Raw genomic sequence first — 18,607 nt, forward strand, 5'->3', positions numbered from 1 at the left:
CCGTTGTGGTTGCACCTACGGTATCCGAAAAGACAGTCGCCATAACCTTTCTGGCCGAAGGAATGGTCTTCGACTTTTTTGGTGCAGATTCTCGCTTGGTAACCCATTGTTTAGATTGTTGTTTGGTCTCAGGAGTATAGTAACGTATCCATATTTCATCCACAGTGACGAAATGACGCTTAAAGCCATGCGGATTCTTCCTGAACAGCTGCAAACAATCCTTGCAACACTTCACACGATTCCATATTTGGTCAAGCATGAGCAACCGCGGAACCCATCTTGCGGATAGCTTTCTCATGTCCAAATGTTTATGCAAAATATTATGTACCCATTCATTTGAAATGCCCACAGCATTAGTAATCTCACGCACCTTATCTCTTCTGTCATCAATCTCCTATCATGGATTTTATCAATGATGTCTGAAGTCATAACCTCCACATGGCGTCCAGAACGTTCGGCATCACTTGTGCCCATACGGCCACTACAAAAATTTTGAAACCACTTATAAACTGTTCTAATCGAAGGTGTAGAGTCACCATAATGTTTATCAAGCTTCTCTTTAGTCTCCTGAGGTGTTTTGTCTCATATAAAGTAATGTTTAATCACCCCATGAAATTCTTTTTTGTTCATTTTTTGACGATCACTCTACTTCCTTGACAAACACAAATGCTAAATGCAAAGAAATAGACCAATATGGCAGAAACTTGGTGTGTGTTCTTTCCAAAGATGCTACTAACTTGATATGCACCATTGGTGCCATCTCTCGGACTTTGGAAGGACTTTTCAATCACCCCTAGTATTCACATTCACATTCACATGTTCTGCCAACAGTTGGTTTCCCAGCAAACCATCAAAGGAAGTTTGAATCCTCTCTACTTCACTGTAGCAATGCAGAAAGCTTTTGTCTACTTGTGTTGCTGACAGGATTTCCATGAGCAATGGGATGGTCTGAAGAGAGTGCAATGTTGCTGATAGAAAAGTATACATGTATGTGCTTCTAGGTTCCAAGAGATCTACAGCGGAAGTGCTGAACCAAAACAAAAATACGATTGGTCAAAATCTGCAAAACACTTAAAAATGCCCTACTGGAGATGTGAGAAAGATGATGATATTATTAGATGCTTGCATCAAGCATGAATGGAGTGAATAAGTTCAATTATTTTTTTTATTGAGAAAGAGAAAAACAATAAATTTCCTTGAAAGCAAAGAAGTGAAAATATATATCTAGTATGCTGACTAAAATTAAAAATAAACAAAAGACTTATCATTCTAATTGCTTACGTTAATGGTATCTTATGTTAAGAGATTTTTTACGATAAATAAAAATGGTTTACCCAGAATCACACTATCTGTCCCCTAACAAACTACAGTTAAAGTAGATTTTATCAAGTAACCTACTGTATTTACTCGAATCTAAGCCGCACCTGAAAAATGAGACTCGAAATCAAGGAAAAAAAAATTTTCCCGAATCTAAGCCGCACCTGAAATTTCAGACTCGAAATTCAAGAGGGGAGAAAAGTTATAGACCGCCCCTCCAAACAGAAACAAAGTTGGTCCATTGTAACATGAGACACAATTGAGGTCCAATGGATGAAGATACAGCTACAATAGTTTGGTTCGAGTCGTAAGCTTAACAGTTAAGCTTTACCAAGTAGCCATTGCTATGTGTCGGGCGCTCTGTCTGTACTTAAACGGGTACCCTTCCTTTTTCACGTGCTTCGTCTTGTTTGAATCAATTGCTTATTTTGCTTTGATCTGATCAGTGCCGTTCTCTTTGTTATACGTGTTTACGTCACTCTAAGCTGAAATGCATTATTGTACTGTGTCATGGATTGTTTGTCGCATTCTGACAATGAGTGTTTACGACCTGTCGCCGCTCACAGCATGGCTTGCTTTTGTGCGTGCTGCCGCGGCTTAGAATTTTTTTAAAAAAAAAGAGAGGAATTGTCTCATAACCGAAACAACGGCAAGAGACTGCTATTTGTTGTTACTTACACTGCTGCTTTCTTTGAGAATGATCAACAAGAACCAAATAATAGACTGCGTATGATAGAATTTGTTTCGAAAGAGAGTTTAGCGAACATTTTTCTCCATTTGAAAATCTTTGCAGACGCCTCTTTAGTACATTACATTCTGCACAGAAATTAGAGTCATCTTAGATTCGTGCTTCATTTCTGACTGTATCACTATTCAGCATAAGAATAATAAGAATATAAACATGGCATTATATGTATATTCTTCCGCGTTTGCTGTTGCCTCACTCTAATTTCGTAGTTTATTAGGCAGACAGGATTTAAATAATATAGCAGCAAACACAAAAGAATACATGGCATAATGTTTACATTCTTCTACCTTTTCTTTTAATTTATTTACTGACGCATAGGTTTTGGCGCCAGTATTTATCTTTGTGCCTGCAAAGCATGCCTGTGTAGTGCTACATATATTAGATGGCAGAAGTTAGTTGTGGCATCACCTACCAACATTTTTCAGAAATTCCGCTTACTTTGCACTCGATTCTAAGCCAAACGCGGTTTTTTGGATTACAAAAACCTGAAAAAAAGTGTGGCTTATATTCGAGTAAATACGGTATGTGACTGGTCATATGTATATTTCACATATCCATCAATTATATTTCATTTACACTGTCTTTCTTAGATCACTGCAGACATCAGAAACTATCTGATATAAATCAGTTACTGAAATGCACATATGTTCGCAGTTGCTAATAACCTGAGTGTAAGTGCTAGCCTCTCTTTATATTATGTTAGTAGTCAGTAATTAGTATTCTGTTTTCAAATTTCCACATCCATTGTAAAGTGAAGACAGCAAAAAGCACCACATGAAATATGTACATTGTTTTGGGCTAATGTTAAGGACAGCTGGAGTTGCAATTCAGAGTGAAGTACACTGCCTCCATTTATTACATGTGTACGTACAGACCGTACAACTACACTCTCCCTTTCCTACACCAATATGTACATTTCTGTTCGCCATCAGATCTGTAATACAGTGTATAAAGTATAAGTTTAAGCAACTTTACTGCAATAATGTTAGCACTAATAAACAATACAGTCTCTCACTTTCTTCTCCGTTAGCTCCAGTGTAAATGCTTATGGGCAGGTACAAGTCAATGACACTGCGCACTACCAAATACTCTGTACATTGTTAGCAGATGCAGATTTGTTTCTGCATATGCAAATTTGCTTCTGTCTGTTCCAGTGTAAAGGGAGCTTTAGAAGCACATGCACCAATGCACCCTGTCTACTACAGGTAATTAATAAGCTTTGCTCTTTCTTTATTGAAGGAGAGTGGACCAAAATGTGGTGGCACAGGAAACTGGCTTTGAAGAGAAACAGAAGCACATATGTTCAAATCTAAAACATATCTATAATTTCCCACATGCTCGGTATACTCACTTTGTATAGAGTTTTTCAAATTCTTCACCCCAACAATCTTGGAGACCAGGACAGTTGTGGGGACACATTAAACTCCATTCTTCATTGGCCTCCACACGACGCATAAATAAATCTGGGATCCACAGAGCATAAAACAAGTCCCGAGCACGAACTTCCTCTTTCCCTGTGTTCTTTTTCAGGTCCAGGAATTCAAAGACATCTGCATGCCAAGGCTCCAGATAGATTGCAAATGCTCCAGGTCTCTGTAAGTAGTGAAGCAAAGGATGTACATCATATTTGCCATGACTGCTTATTTATTCACTTAGAAACAGATCAGGACAGACATTACAAGTTTATTGTAAACTCAGTTACAGTAAATGGCATTTCAGGGGCATATTTCTTCTTAACTATCTCATTTGCAACAATCTGCACATTTAAGAAATTTGTAAATATATAATCAAAAATTAAGTGTTCTTTTATAGCAGTTCTCCCCAATTCACGTCAACTTCCAGAAAGAAAGTTAAATCAATAACGGACAGTGTAAATTAACAAATCAAATTTCCTCAAAGTTCCAATGCCAAAATGGGGTGCACCATTACTTGCAGACATTAATGACAGTCAATACTAGATCTTAATTCTGAACCCTTATACATATTATAAGAAACAAATGTGGATAAAAGGACTAAAACCATTGTCACGTAGTGAACTACACTCATGCCGATCTGTACAATCACTCTCTCAAGTCTTGGTACAATGGAGAAAGGCAAAAGGTCCTACACATGAAATTAAAACACAAGTGAAACCACAGAAGAGCCAAAATAAAAGACATGGGGAAGTGTGACGGATGACTACTTACAAAAAAACGTGGGCGAGCCAGACACCATGTTAAGAACATCTACCTAAAATTTTAGGTAAAAAGACAGACAGATAATAAAACCATAAAACTCTAATTTGCTTTATTAATCTCTTAAGACTAAAAATCACATTCTATGCCAGTTTTATTTAAAAATTCAGATGTTCTCATGCACAAGGGAAAAGTTGTTTGCTCGGTCTGCTTGCAGCATTTAATTTGAGTTAGAACTCTAATCTTTCAATGATAACATCCATTGTCTTTTGTCAGGAGCAGCTGCCTGTTGTAATTGATGCTGATTTGTGAGCCTACACCTTTGTGACATCACGCTGCCAAGAAGAGTGAACAAATTTTATACCATGATGCCATATTGAGAAACATCATTTTCATGTGAGCTAGCATGTAAATATTTGCTTTAAGAAAAAATAATAAAAGGATCAAGAAGAATATGTGACACTTTCGCACACAGCAGTTTTCCTTAAATAAATGGTGTGAAAATATTTTTCTTTTAACATATACATGTTTTTCCTTTAAAGCACTTCTAAGCAAAGAAAGGATGCGGGCGAATTAAATTATATTATTGTGATTAAATTTACAGCTCAATGCGTACCTTGTTACCCCCCTGGTCCACATATCTGGATGTATTGTTATATACACGCAGCATAGGAACCAAGCCATTGGACGTGCCATTGGTGCCAGCAATGTAACTTCCAGCAGCTCGTATGCAATGTACACTAAGACCAATACCTCCCGCCGATTTGGAAATCATTGCACACTGCTTCAAAGTATCATAAATACCTTCAATGCTGTCCTCTTTCATGCACAGCAGAAAACAGCTGCAAAAATACATTTTCCATTATTCTATCAGCAGATCCTTTTTTCCTCCAGTTTATATTACACATTATACTCAATACACTTTTTCCTCTCAAAAATGCTGTACTCAACACATTTTACACATAAAAAAGAAAGCAGAAGAATGAAAAAGAAAATGAATTACACATCGAAAGTCGGTGCCTCCAGGATGAAGCCACTTCACAGTTAAAGATGTTTACAGATAAAAACTGAAGCACTGAGTTTCAAAACAAAAAATATTTTCTTTCGCCATAGGCAAAAGAAAGAATAGGCAATCTCGAATAAAGGAACTCGCTCTGCTTTACTTGCCAGACACGTATCAAAATTTTGTGCACGTTGTCTCATTTGTTTACATACTCCGAGGGGACAGAAGTCACGGAATACCTCCTCATATTGTGCTGGACACCTTTCACTCGGTGTAGTGCAGTACCTCGACGTGGAATGCACTCAACATGTCATTGGAAATCCCCTGCAGAAATACTGAACCATGCTGCCTCTATAACCATCAATAATTGTGAAACTGCTGCTGGTGCAGTATTTTGTGCACGAGCTGACCTCTCGATTATATTGTATAAATGTTCATGGGATTCAGCCCGGGCTAACTGGGTGGCCAAACAATTCCCTCAAATTTTCCAGAATGTTCTTCAAACCAACCACAAGTAACTGTCATTGTTGTTTGGGAACATGAAGTCCATGAATGGTTGCAAATGGTTCCCAAACAGCCGAACATACCCCTTTCTAGTCAATGATCAGTTCAGATGGTACAGAGGACCCACCATTCCCTGTAAACACAGCCTACATCACAATGGAGCCACCACCAGCTCGCACAGTGGCTTGTTGACAACTTGGATCCACAGCTTCATGGGCTGCGGCACACTAACCTATCATCAGCTCTTATGAACCGATATCCGGACTCTTGACGAGGCCATGGTTTTCCAGTCATCTAGGGTTCAACCAATATGATCACAAGCCCAGAAAAGGCACTGCAGGTGAAGCTGTGCTGTTAGAAAAGGCACTGGCTTCTGTCATAGCTCATTAACACCAAATTTTGCTGTACTGTCCTAATGGATATGTTCGTTGTATGCCCCACATTGATTTCTGCAGTTATTTCACATGGTGTTGCTTATCTGTTAGCAGTCACTACTCTACGCAAATGCCACTGCTCTTGGTTGTTAATCAAAGATCCTTGACCACTGCACTGTTCATGGTGGGAGTTAACGTCTGAAATTTGCTATTATCAGCACACTCTTCATACTGTGGACCTGGGAACACTGATTTCCCTACTGATTTTAAAAATGGAATGTCCCATGCATCTGGCTGCAACAACTGCTGTTTCGAGTTCTAAGTCTGTCAGTTCCTGTGTGTAGCCATAATCACATTAGAAACCTTTTCACATGCATCATCTGACTATAAATAACAGCTCTGCCAATGCAATGCCCTTTTATATCACGTGTACACGAAACTACCGCCATCTGTATATGTGCACACCACTATCTCACAACTTGCCACATCAGTGCATAGCACACTTAGTAATGTGTTGAAGGTAATTTCAAATGGCAGGACTAATAAATATGAGAGAATTTCCAGCCACTACTTACCTTTAGCAGACAATATTAAGCACTGCCAATACACATACATTAAAGTAGAAGTGATAATGTTATCCTAGCTTTGTAACTATTAGTTCCTTCTTTGGGAAGGAGAGATGGATAGAGTGGGGAATATTAAACAAGAAAATCAGGTTTCTCAGACCACAGGGCTGCAAGGAATGCATCTAAGCATGGAAAGAATCTGCCTTTAAGACCCCGACCAAAAAAATGCAGATATGACAGAATTTTTTGTTGGCAATGAAGGCCGAAAGCAAAATAATATTCACGACCTAAAACTGTAAGTTAATGGAGTTATTTATTTCAAGTATCAGCTTAAACTAAATTTCTGAACATTCTTCATCTACATTTCGAGCTTCTATTATAGTATTCTTCATAGTTGGAAGACTAAAGCACCTACTAACATCTGTGAAGTACTTGTTACTGTAATTCACGTAATTTTATAGTTTAATGATAAATTACTATCACAATACTTACCTTGATAACTGGGGTCTAGGAGTACCAGCTCCGAAGAGTGTAGGCGAAGCGTGCGTGAAGTATCTTTCAGACAACAGATTATATGTTTGTATGGCAGCATCTATGTCCTCACCATGTATGCCAACAGACACACGCATCAACATATGTTGAGGCCGTTCAACAACTTTTCCATCAATGCGTAGCAAATATGAACGTTCTAGTGTCTAAACAGAGATTTTAAATAATTCACAATAAGAATGATCTTACATATTGCCAGTGTGGTGCTGCATAATGTTCACACACATATGCTGCCAGACAGTAGGGCCTTAGAGGCATGTTGAACACTGTCTGGAACTTAAACACTCCCTGGATTGCAGTGCTACTGAAATCCTGGCTCAGAGGTGAGGGTTATATAGTAGCATAATTACAGAGTCAGTTGAGATTCAGTTGTCTTAATGGACATGCCAGCTATAATCAGAGGAAGACACAGGATTTTGGCTTAAATTCAACAAGTGTCTCAGGAAACTCAACTCGGGTCACAAACCAGGAATTCAGTCACTGGTACAACCTGAACACCATGAATGGTTCAGATAGGCAAGGGTGACATATGGAAAGCAACGGCCATGGAAAGGAGACAGGAGGGGTAATCAGCAGTTATAAAAGGAAGGGCAGTCCCCATGAATTCAGAATGACAGAATGCTCAATGATAAGCTAGGCAGAACTATTGTCCCAGGAACAACAATCTGGCAACACACCATGAGAACATTATGCAATTCACAGTAAAAATTACAACATTTACAAAAACACACAAGAATTTAACATAGACCTTTACTATAGTCTACGAACAAGTAACACATAAGGGAAATGTCAGCACTGGGACACTAGTGCTTGGTACGAAAGCTTACTTCTACTTATGATCCCACACTTTCTTTCCTTGTTTTCGTTTCTTCATTGTGGACCTGGAACACTTTTCTCTTACAGTACAGCTATCACCTAAGAAACATTGCTACCACTTCCTTTCTTTCACAACTCTTAATTGTGTTATTTATTTGCTGGTGACCAGCCTGCTCTTGTATCAGTATTTCCCCTTGACTGCGCCTTTTACAGCCAGGTTAACTGCTTCAGGATATACCATAGCACATGTCCCACTAACCCACCCCTTCTGCTGTGTGTCTTTCAAACACTTCAATCCTCACATATCTTTTCCATTAGTGCTTCACTTTGTATCTTATCTGTGAAATTGATTCTTAAAATTCTTTGGTAAACTTACATGATTTAATTCATTTGGCCCTTATGGGGACATAGGGCACCCAGGATAACTTGCCATCCATGTTTGTCTTTATCCATTTCACATGGTTCGACCCAGGTCTTCCTCCCAACTGCTCTGTCTGGCTTTCTCAATGTGTGCTCTGGCCATCTCCACTTTCTCTCGCATTCTGTTCTTCTACAGGAATCTGGTTCGTTTTTCTTGAGAGAACTTGGTTCCACATTTTTTCTGGGCACAGGATATTCATTATGTGCCAGAGACACGCATTTATGAAACTCTGTAACTATGATGTTCTGTTCTTGTCTACTAACCAACTTTCACTAGCATACAGACAGACTGGACTGCCTTCACACTTGTATTAAAAACACAGATTTTAGTTTTTTCACATCACTATCCAGATACATGACTGAATTGATAATCTCCCCCTCCTGCTCCCCTACACACAGCGACACTTCCACGTTCCCAGAATTTACTCTCACTTCCTTCGTTTGACTTATATATCTTCAATTCAGCAGTCTCTGCTTCTTTTTTCAGTGAATTCATGGATTCATCTCCTGCCTGCTGTGATTCTGCTCACAACAAAGTCATAGACCAGTAGAAAGTGTTTTGTAACAAAATATAAAACTGCTGGACTCCAGTTGACGTCTTACTGGCTCTGTGAGGTTTCCCTTGTGGAACACAAAACATCTGTAGCCATTATACAGATCTCTCATGTTTGGGACATTTTGTTGTATACTAAACTTCTGCGACACCTGTCACATACTTTATGTTTCATAGACTCAAAGGCCTTTTCAAAATCAATGAATACCACACATAGTTGCCTGGAATTCTTTGCTTTTTTTTAATATGACCCTAAGAGTGTACATAAGCTCAACGAAATTATGTTGTGCCCAAAAAGTGTCCTCTTTATGCAGTCTATTTTCAAGTGAATTTTTAATCCATTTTTTAAATATCTCTGATCAGGACCTTACTGGGCACCGACAGAAATGTAATACCATGAGAGCTGTTGCAACCTGGCAGATTCTCCATTTTTTGAAACTTAACCACAAACCCATTTTTCCACCCCTTTAGGATTTCTCTTCCAGCCAAATACACAGCAATGGGTCGAACATTTTGAAGTACTTTCGATATCAGATTTTAAGAGTTCTGGTGCTATGTTGATTAAGAATGGAGCCTATTCATCTTTCTGGCTTCTCAAAGCACTCCTAATTGCAGCCACTGTGGGATGCTTAGATTTCTATTTTGATATGCTCAGAGTTCCTCCGGAACTTACCTCATCTTTTCCTCTAGGTTGTCTGAACAATTTAGAAGCTCCTTAAAATGCTCCCCCATCAGTGTTCTTAACTGGTCCTTCATATCAAAGTTCTTTATTGACAGCTGTTTAGTCTTAGAGGACTCCTATTTGTCCTTGTCCTCCTCCTCCTTAGAAGATAAGGAGTGAGAAAGTTTCAGGTACAGAGGAGCAACAAGAAGTCTGATGGATAGCAACCTATAGTTCCTTCAGCTACCAGCTGGTGTACGGCTGTGGACCAACAGGAACCGTGGAAGGCAGCAGGAACCATGGAAGGAAGAGTCCCAAGTGTCTCTCCGTTGCTAGAGAAGCCGGAGGAGGATGAGGCGTTCCCAGCAGGTGGGGAACCAATGCTCCCAAGGTGGGTGTGGTGGAAGCACAGAAGGGGCCCAACTGCCTGGGGGCAGGTTTTGGTGGGTGGCTCAGAGGGTCCACCATAAGAGACACAACAGAGGAAGGCATTGTCATCAGTGAAGGTGACATCGTTGCAGATGTAGCATAAGATTGCGTCATTTGTCCGGATTTAGATGCTTACTTTTTTCTGGCCTCTTGATATGTGAGCTTGTCCAGGGTCTTATATTCTTGGATTTTCTTCTCTTGCTTAAAAACAGAGCAAACTGGTGAACAGGGAGAGTGGAGCTCACTGCAGTTTACACAGATGGAGGGAGGGGCACAAGGAACATTCACATGGAGTCGATGTCTACAACTCCTGCAGACAAGGGTAGCAGTGCAATGGAAAGATATATGTCCGAACTTCATACACCTGAAGCATCTCATAGGAGTAGGAACATAGGGTTTCATGTCACACTGTAGACCATCACCTTGACCTTCTCAAGCAATGTATCACTCTCAAAAGTCAATATGAAGGCCACAGTAGCAACTCTTGTTTTCCCTTGGTCCCCTGTGGGCACAACAGGTGAAGTGCACACACTGTCGCTCTAAGCTGGTCTGCAGCTCATCGTCAAGTTGCTGAAGATCACAGTGAAAGATGACGCCTTGGACCATATTGAGACATGCCACAGTCATGACGGGCACATACTCCATGGCATACATGGGGAATGTGCAACGCCGGCACTAACAGTGCAATCCCTGTGTGATCAGGTGGCTACCATGTCCATGTACTTGACAACCCCCCCCCCCCCCCCTACAGGATGGTTATTGTGCTGGGTTTTGGGAGTACGACAATAGGAAGGAAGGCTGCCAGGGTAGAAGGACATGGAGGCATTGAATACACAACAGTGGACGACCTTCCCTGCACGACATGCACTTCATAAAATTTGGAAAAAATGGCAAGACAAACCCAACAATGGTGACCCTGTATTAATGGAAGGTGAAGATAGGGCTGGGAATGAAAGTAGAAAACAAGACCAAAATTGTAAACTGAATAAAAGTAGAGTCTGTACCACAAGGACCATCTGAGAGAAAGTGTAGGTTTGCGGGACAGAAAGAGGAACCAATGCTGCAAAGGCTGGCGTGCCAGGACCCCGTGGTAGCCAAGCACGTACTTAAAAAGAGTAGTGAACCCCGGGGTGGAGGGAGGAGGTTGGGGGGGGGGGGGGGGGAGAGGGGAAACTTTAATAGTTGTACATGTTACATATAACTGCATGTACAAAGTACAGAACACCTTGTTCTAAATTGAAGAAACGAAGGACATAAATACACAAATACATAATAACAGCAAAATGAAAAAGGCAGTTCATGAAAGAAGTAACACTGAAAGGACACGGGGATGACTGAGCACTTTCCTGAAACAAGAAACTACAGAAACTTTGCAACACAAATTCAGATGCACTGAGGCCAAATTTTTCATCCTTAGCGTTTATAAACTGTGTCACTGACAGAGGCAACATGACAACCTTTCTGTCTGCCTCTGTATATGACCCTATTACCACTCACAGTAGTATTATTCCTTTGGTGTACTGCTGATACTGGCGTGGAGGCAGCAGCCAAGCCATTTGTTGCAGACAGAACTTTGATTGTGATTTAAAACTTTCTCCTGATGAAATAAGTTATTTTTGACCAGAATTAAATCTACACATAATTGTAACTTTTTAATTTTGAACCAAGCAAAGATTAGGCGCAAATCATAGTGCCATGTTACTTCTCCTACCTAAACTGAAACAATTCACAATCAACTTCATCATTCCACTGAGCATCTCCATTTTATGTTACAGATAGTACAATTTGAAAGGATGTGATTATCATGGTACCCCTGCAACACTTCCAATACTACATGCATTTCATACTGTGTGGTCCTTTGGTTACAATATCAACACTGTTCCTTTATGTTTACCTACTATGTACCCCTATTGGTAGCTCAACCATCATCATCATCATCATCATCATCATCATCATCATCATCATCATCATCATCATCATCTGTTTGGAACATAAGCCTCACTATCTACTCCTGTTTTCCCACCACCTTTCAGTGTTCACTCTGGTCCAGTTCTCACATCCTTTCTCAATACACTCCTCCACATATTAAAGCCATCTGTCCCTTGGTTTACCTCTTGGTCATTTCCTTTGTGTATCTCCTTGGGAATCCCCTCACTTTCCTGTCTCCTGAAGTGCCTATACCGTCTTTGCCTTGATGTGTGTATCTTGATCTGCAAGGGTTCCTCTTTCCACTATTTCCCTTACTCTTTCATTCCTCTTACTATCTCTCCTCATTACTCCTATCCTACTTCTGAGGAACTTCATTTGCAGCTCAATACTCACTAGAGTACATTGGTATAATTAAGTGGTTACCTACATCTGTGACACAAACACCCCTGTTGCAGTACATTAGTACTTGCCATGCAGGTTTACAAAGAACACTACTACTTGCCATTCATTTTCTTTTGAACTGGTAGGAATTCCCAATCTCTTTTTTTTATGTATGATGGGAGCCAGTTGAATACCTGTGTAACAGAGTACTCTGAGGCAAAGTCTACAAGAAATTAGTCCATCTCTGTAGCTGAGTGCTCAGCACAGATGAATGCCTGTTAAGGGCCAGGGTTCGATTTTGGCTGGGTAGGATATTTTCTCCATTCAGATTGGGTGTTGTGTTATTATTTCATCATCAAAAACGTGCATGTTGCCGAAGTGGGGCCAAATAAGAAGACTTGCACCAGGCATTGGACCACCCACCCACATGCACATCACACAAGAAAATTATTTTTGTGTCTTTTACTGTGACAGTGTAGGTCACAGTTCAGCTGAATGGGGGTGGGGGTGGGGTTGGGCACTGTCTGGTGCAAAGTGCACAGGGATTAGAAAACAGCATCATAAGGCTGTCAGGTCCAGCACTGAGAGGCTGTGGGAACGGGGAAGATGGGGTGGGGGGGGGGGGGGGGGGGGTAGTTATAGTGAGCAGAAAAGTATAGGAACAGAGAGGGGACGTCAGGTGTGAGGTGGTGATAGGACAGGGGATAGAAAATGTTGGATGGAAGTGAGGGGATTGTATGTAGGGGCGGGGATAATTTCAAGAATGCAGAATGTGTTGTAAGGATAACTCCATCTGTGCAATTCGGAAAGGTTGGTCATGGAGGGGAGGATCTAGACATCCCAGAGTATGAAGCAGCCACTGAAATACTGCATGTTATATTCAGCTTTATGTTGTGCCACACAGTGGTCCACTCTGCTCTTGGGCACAGTTTGGTGGTGGTCATTCAGCATGGTGGACAGCTGGTTGATAGCCACACCAATATAAAAAGCCGTACAATGATTGTGACAGAGCCAGTATATGACACGGCTATTTTCACAGGTGACCCAGCCTCGGAAGGGGTAGGCTCAGCCTGTGACAGCACTGGGATAGTAAGTGCTGGGTGGGAGGACTGAGCAAGTCTTACACCTGGGTCTCCCCCAGAGAAATGATCCATGTGGCAAGGGGCTGGGATTGGGAGTGGCACAAGGATGGACTAGGATTTTTTGGAGATTGAATGGGAGGAGGGGTGGGAAGGATATTGGATACAATGTTCCATCATTTCGGAGCATGATGATAGGCAATCAAAGCCCAAGCAAAGAATGTAGTTCATTCATTCCATTCCAGGTTGGTACTGGGCAACAAAGGGGCACTCAGGTGTATGTGGGAATGCGGCATAGGATCGTGGATTGGTCGCGGGGAGGGGGGATAGTGCCTCTATGAAGGCCCTTGTCAGACATTCAGCATAATGGGCAAGAGTGTTCTTTTCGCTGCATATATGCTGTCCCAGCATGGTATGGCTGCATGGAAGGGATTTTTTGGTGTGGAATGGATGGCAGCTGCCAAAATGCTGGTACTTTTGGTGTTTGACGTGTTACATGTGAACAAAGGTGTGAATGGAGCCATGAGACAGGTGGGGGGGGGGGGGGATTAGTGTTTAACGTCCCGTCGACAACGAGGTCATTAGAGACGGAGCACAAGCTCGGATTAGGGAAGGATGGGGAAGGAAATCGGCCGTGCCCTTTCTAAGGAACCATCCCGGCATGAATGAGACAGGTGGTGGTAAATGCCAAGGAAGGTGGCATACTAGGTTGAGAAGCAGTTGGGGGGGATGGGAAAGAAGGTGTTGAGGCTGTGAAGGAATGAGGATAGGGTATCTTGGCCCCGGGTTAGGATCATGAAGATATCATCAATAAACCTGCACTGGAAGAGGGGAAAAGACGTACAATGATTGTGACAGCTAACATATGGCATGGTAGTTTTTACAGGTGGCCCACCCTCTGAAAGGGTTAGGGGTTTTGGTTAGCTAGAAAGGTTTCATCTAGATGATCCATAAACAAGATGGCATATGAGGATGTCAAGTGGGTGCCGATGGCAGTGCTGTGGATTTGTTGGTTGGTTTAAAACAGGGGGCAGGGACCAAAGTGCTAGGTCATCAGTCCCTCGTTCTGATTAAAAAAATTCCACAAGGGTGGGAGTAAAATAATCAAGACATACAAAACACAGCTGGAAGAAAGGAGAAAACCACAAGAATGACAGAAGGGGAACAAAGACTAAAATGGACAAAACTGGACAAGAAAACCATAGATCCAAGAAACAGGTAGAAGGGATGAAAGCAAGAGAGCAGCCACTCTGCGACACATTAAAAAGCACTAGGATGTAGAACACAAAGGGACAAAGGACATGCACTAAAACTGACACTGAATGATAAAACCCAGTGATGAGGGTAGCACTGGTCGATAGCTTGTAGGCTCCTCAAGGAATCAGCACACACAAGAAATGGCTCTGAAGGGCATGAACGGATGTGCTCAAGAGCATGAGATATAGCCACCATCTCTGCAGTGAAAACACTGCAGCCATCGAGCACTGAATGCTGTTCAATACGTCGTCCAGGGACGAAGGCAATGTCATCATCAGCCGTCGAGCCGTCAGTGTAAACCACTTCATGGCCTCGGTACATGTCAAGAATCTAGAGGATGTGACAGCGGAGAGCCGCGGGGTTAACTTAGTCCTTAGGGCCATGTGAAAGGTCCAGGAAAAACTGCGGCCTTGGTGTACGTGAATGGACCTCAAGTACAGGTGGTAAAGGCACAGACTCCAGTTCGGACAGAAGGGATCGGATGCGAACAGCAATTGTTAGCCCTGACCTGGGCCACCAATGTGGCAGATGAACTGCCTTGGGTGGGAAAACGAGACAGTAATTCGGATGCGCAGGAGAACTACGAACGTGTCCAACGTAACTGGCGAGCCAAATCTTCAATGGAGGAACTCCAGCCTCCACCAGGACGCTGGTCACCAGACTGATCCTAAAAGCTTCCGTCACAGTGGGGCACAGGATCCAGTAAACTCAACACTGAGGGTGCCCCCGAACCATAAACCAGACTCTCATAGTCAAGGTGGGATTGAACAAGGGCTCTGTAGAGCTGCAGCAACACAGAGCGATCTGTACCCCAGTTGGTGTTGCTCAGGCAGCATAGGACATTAAGGTGCTCCTAGCACTTCCACTTAAGTTGACGACAGTGACTAAGCCAAGTCAATCGGGCATCGAAAACCAGTCCTGAGAATCAATATGTCTCTATTACAGTGAGTGGATCATCATTAAGGTAAAGTTGTGGTTCCAGATGAACGGTACGACTCCGACAGAAGTGCATGTCACCCTCACACGACTTTGCAGCCGAAAACTGGAAGCCATGGGCTACAGTCCATGACTGTGGCTTGTGCATGGCTCCCTGTAGGCCCTACTCAGCAACACCAGTACTGGAGCAGCAGGACGAGATGCAGAAGTCTTCGTACAGAGAAGGTGAGAAAGACGGCCCTACAGTTGCTGATAGGCCATTAATGGCCACTAAAAATAGAGATACACTCAATACAGGACCCTGCAGGACTCCATTCTCCTGGATAGGGGGGGAACTATGTGTGACACCAACCTGGACACGGAAAGTACAGAGCGACAGGAAATTTTGAATAAAAATCGGGAGGGGGCCCCGGAGACCCCTTTCATACAATGTGGCAAGGGTATTATGCCACCAGGTTGTGTCGTAAGCTTTTTGTAAATCCAAAAAAGATGGCAACAAGATGTTGGCGTCGGGAAGAGGCTGCTCGGATGGCAGACTCGAGGGACACAAGATTATCAGTGGTAGAGTGATCCTGGCGGAAACTGCCCTGGCATGGAGCCAGTAGGCCACGTGACTCCAGGACCCAACCCAACCCAACTGCCGACACACCATAGGTTCTAGCAGCTTACAAAGAATGTTGGTGAGGCTGATGGGCCAATAGCTATCCACATAAAGCGCGTTTTTACCAGGTTTGAGCACTGGTATGATGGTGCTCTCCTGCCATTGCGGTGAATAGTCATTGCACCAGATCCAGTTGAGGATGACGAGGAGATATCGCTTGCAGTCAGACGACAGATGTTTAATCATCTGTCTGTGGATCCGATCTGGTCCAGGAGCTGTGTCGGGGCAATATGCAAGGGCACTGAGAAGCTCCCACTCTGTATATGGGGCATTATAGGGTTCACTGTGGCGTTTAGTGAATGACAGGACTTTCCCTTCCATCCACCATTTGAGAGTGTGAAAGGCCGGGGGGGGGGGGGGGGGGGGTTAATTCTCTGACGCAGAGGCTCGGGGTTCACTGCATACTAAGTTCAGGACATTGACACGAACTCTGCCTGACACACTATAATAGTCGCTACGGTTCTTTTAAAATCCCTTATAGCCACGGAGGGCAGGGGCCTGCATTCCCAGGAACCAGGTTTCCTGGTGGGCAATGCAGAAAGCAGGTGTAAAACTTAACAGTTGCTGTAGCTCAGCTAGGTGGTCGAAGAAACCACAGCATTTCCACTGGAGGTTGATGTTTAGGCACGAAGCGCGCAAGGAGGCAGGTTATGCCTCAGGGTCACCTGCTGCCACCCATTGAGTGTTTCTATCCATTGCTATGGTGGATGAGGCATCAGTGAGATCCATGTCCTCAGGAGATGCTAAGATCTCCACATCACCCTCAGATGCAGAACTGGAAGGGAGTGGTGGTGATGGGGCCACCAGAGGGTCCTGTTTCTTAGCAGACTACTACTTTGTTTGTTTGCTTGCTTTCTCACTTCACTTCGCTTTAGGGGCTTGCTGGGAAGACTTCTCCGAAGCAGCTTCAGGCTTGGACGAAGAATGTGAGGCTCTTCGTCCAGCAGCCTTTGGCTCCTTTAGCCACTGGCGAGTGTCCGCCGTGGCATTAGTGGAGACCTCAGGAGAGATGGTCCCAAGGGACCCCTTCCACACGAGGAGCCAGAGCAGGCTGTTGCTTCTCCGGCAGGGGAGAGAGGAATGATGTCCCCTGCATTTGGGGAGCCTTGCTCCCGAATTAGGTGCTTCGGGAGCAACGGAGGAAGATTTGCCCTCTACCACCAAGGGGGCGGATGTATTCTTGCGGTCCAGGGGGCCCACTGTTCGTGGCACAGAGTGAGGAACCACTGGCACTTGGGACAGCGATGGTGAAGTAGCTGCAGCATATCTCAACGTTAACCGAATGGGGTGTAATCTTTCAAATCTACATTTAGCCTCTTGGTAAGTCAATCAGTCCAGGGTCTTTTACTCCATAATTTTCCGCTCAATTCGGAGTTCTGGGCAGTCTGGCAAGCACAGGGAGTGGAGCTTTCCACAGTTGATCCAAGTGGGAGGAGGCCCACGTGGAGTATCTGACTGCCGTGTATGTCCGCAGTCTCGACTTGTGGCACTGGAAGTGCAGCGGGAAGACGTGACCAAGCTTCCACCACTTAAAGCATCGCATAGGGGGAGGGACATATGGTTTAACGTCACAGCGGTAAACCATAACCTTGACCTTTTCAGGCAATGAATCACCCTCAAAGGCCGAGATGAAGGCACCAGTAGCAAACCTTTTGTCTTTGGGTCCCCTGTAAAAACGCCGGACGAAATGAACAACTCATCATTCTACAATGGCGTGGAGCTCGTTGTTGGACTGCAAAAGGAGATTGCGATTGGGTACATGATGGCCCCCACTACAACAGGCTGGGTACTGTGCTGGATATTGGGTGCAGAGAAATCCAGTATTGTCATGGGGGTGAAAGACGGCAGGAGACAATGGAAAAAGATGACATACCCTGGGAAGTGTCCTCACCCAAATAGTTGAATTGAAGGTGGAGATGCAAAGCTATGATGACAAGAGATTCAGGAGACAGAAGCTAATGGCACTATGGACAAATTGTGCACCACTTAAGGCGTCCTTCCCCTTATGGCCCGCACTTCTGCAGAGTTTGGAAAGTGCCAGGTCAAACCAGAAAATGGGACCTGAACGTATAGGGCCGAAAAGTGAGAGACTCGTTTTAGTCGCCTCTTATGACAGGCAGGAATACCTCAGGCCTATTCTAATCCCCAGACCTGCAGGGGGGAGAGAATTTGGCAAATGATAAGCTGCACTAACAATCAACTTGGTCATGTAGTGGTGTATTGCACGCAGATGAGACCATTGATATAGTG

General features: G+C 43.3%; 1 protein-coding gene across 1 annotated transcript in view; it reads right to left on the reverse strand.

Annotated features, from left to right (window-relative positions):
* LOC126416312 (ribonucleoside-diphosphate reductase large subunit) overlaps positions 1–18,607 on the reverse strand; it is an 81,561-nt gene that overhangs the window by 37,518 nt on the left and 25,436 nt on the right. Inside the window, exons 5-7 of the mRNA XM_050083973.1 lie at positions 7,179–7,381; positions 4,856–5,081; positions 3,417–3,658 (exon numbers count right to left, since the gene is read on the reverse strand). Of these exons, the coding sequence (XP_049939930.1) occupies positions 3,417–3,658; positions 4,856–5,081; positions 7,179–7,381 (671 nt within the window). The remainder of the gene's footprint in view (positions 1–3,416; positions 3,659–4,855; positions 5,082–7,178; positions 7,382–18,607) is intronic.

Source organism: Schistocerca serialis, chromosome 8 (genome assembly GCF_023864345.2).
Source record: "Schistocerca serialis cubense isolate TAMUIC-IGC-003099 chromosome 8, iqSchSeri2.2, whole genome shotgun sequence".
Taxonomy (NCBI): domain Eukaryota; kingdom Metazoa; phylum Arthropoda; class Insecta; order Orthoptera; family Acrididae; genus Schistocerca; species Schistocerca serialis.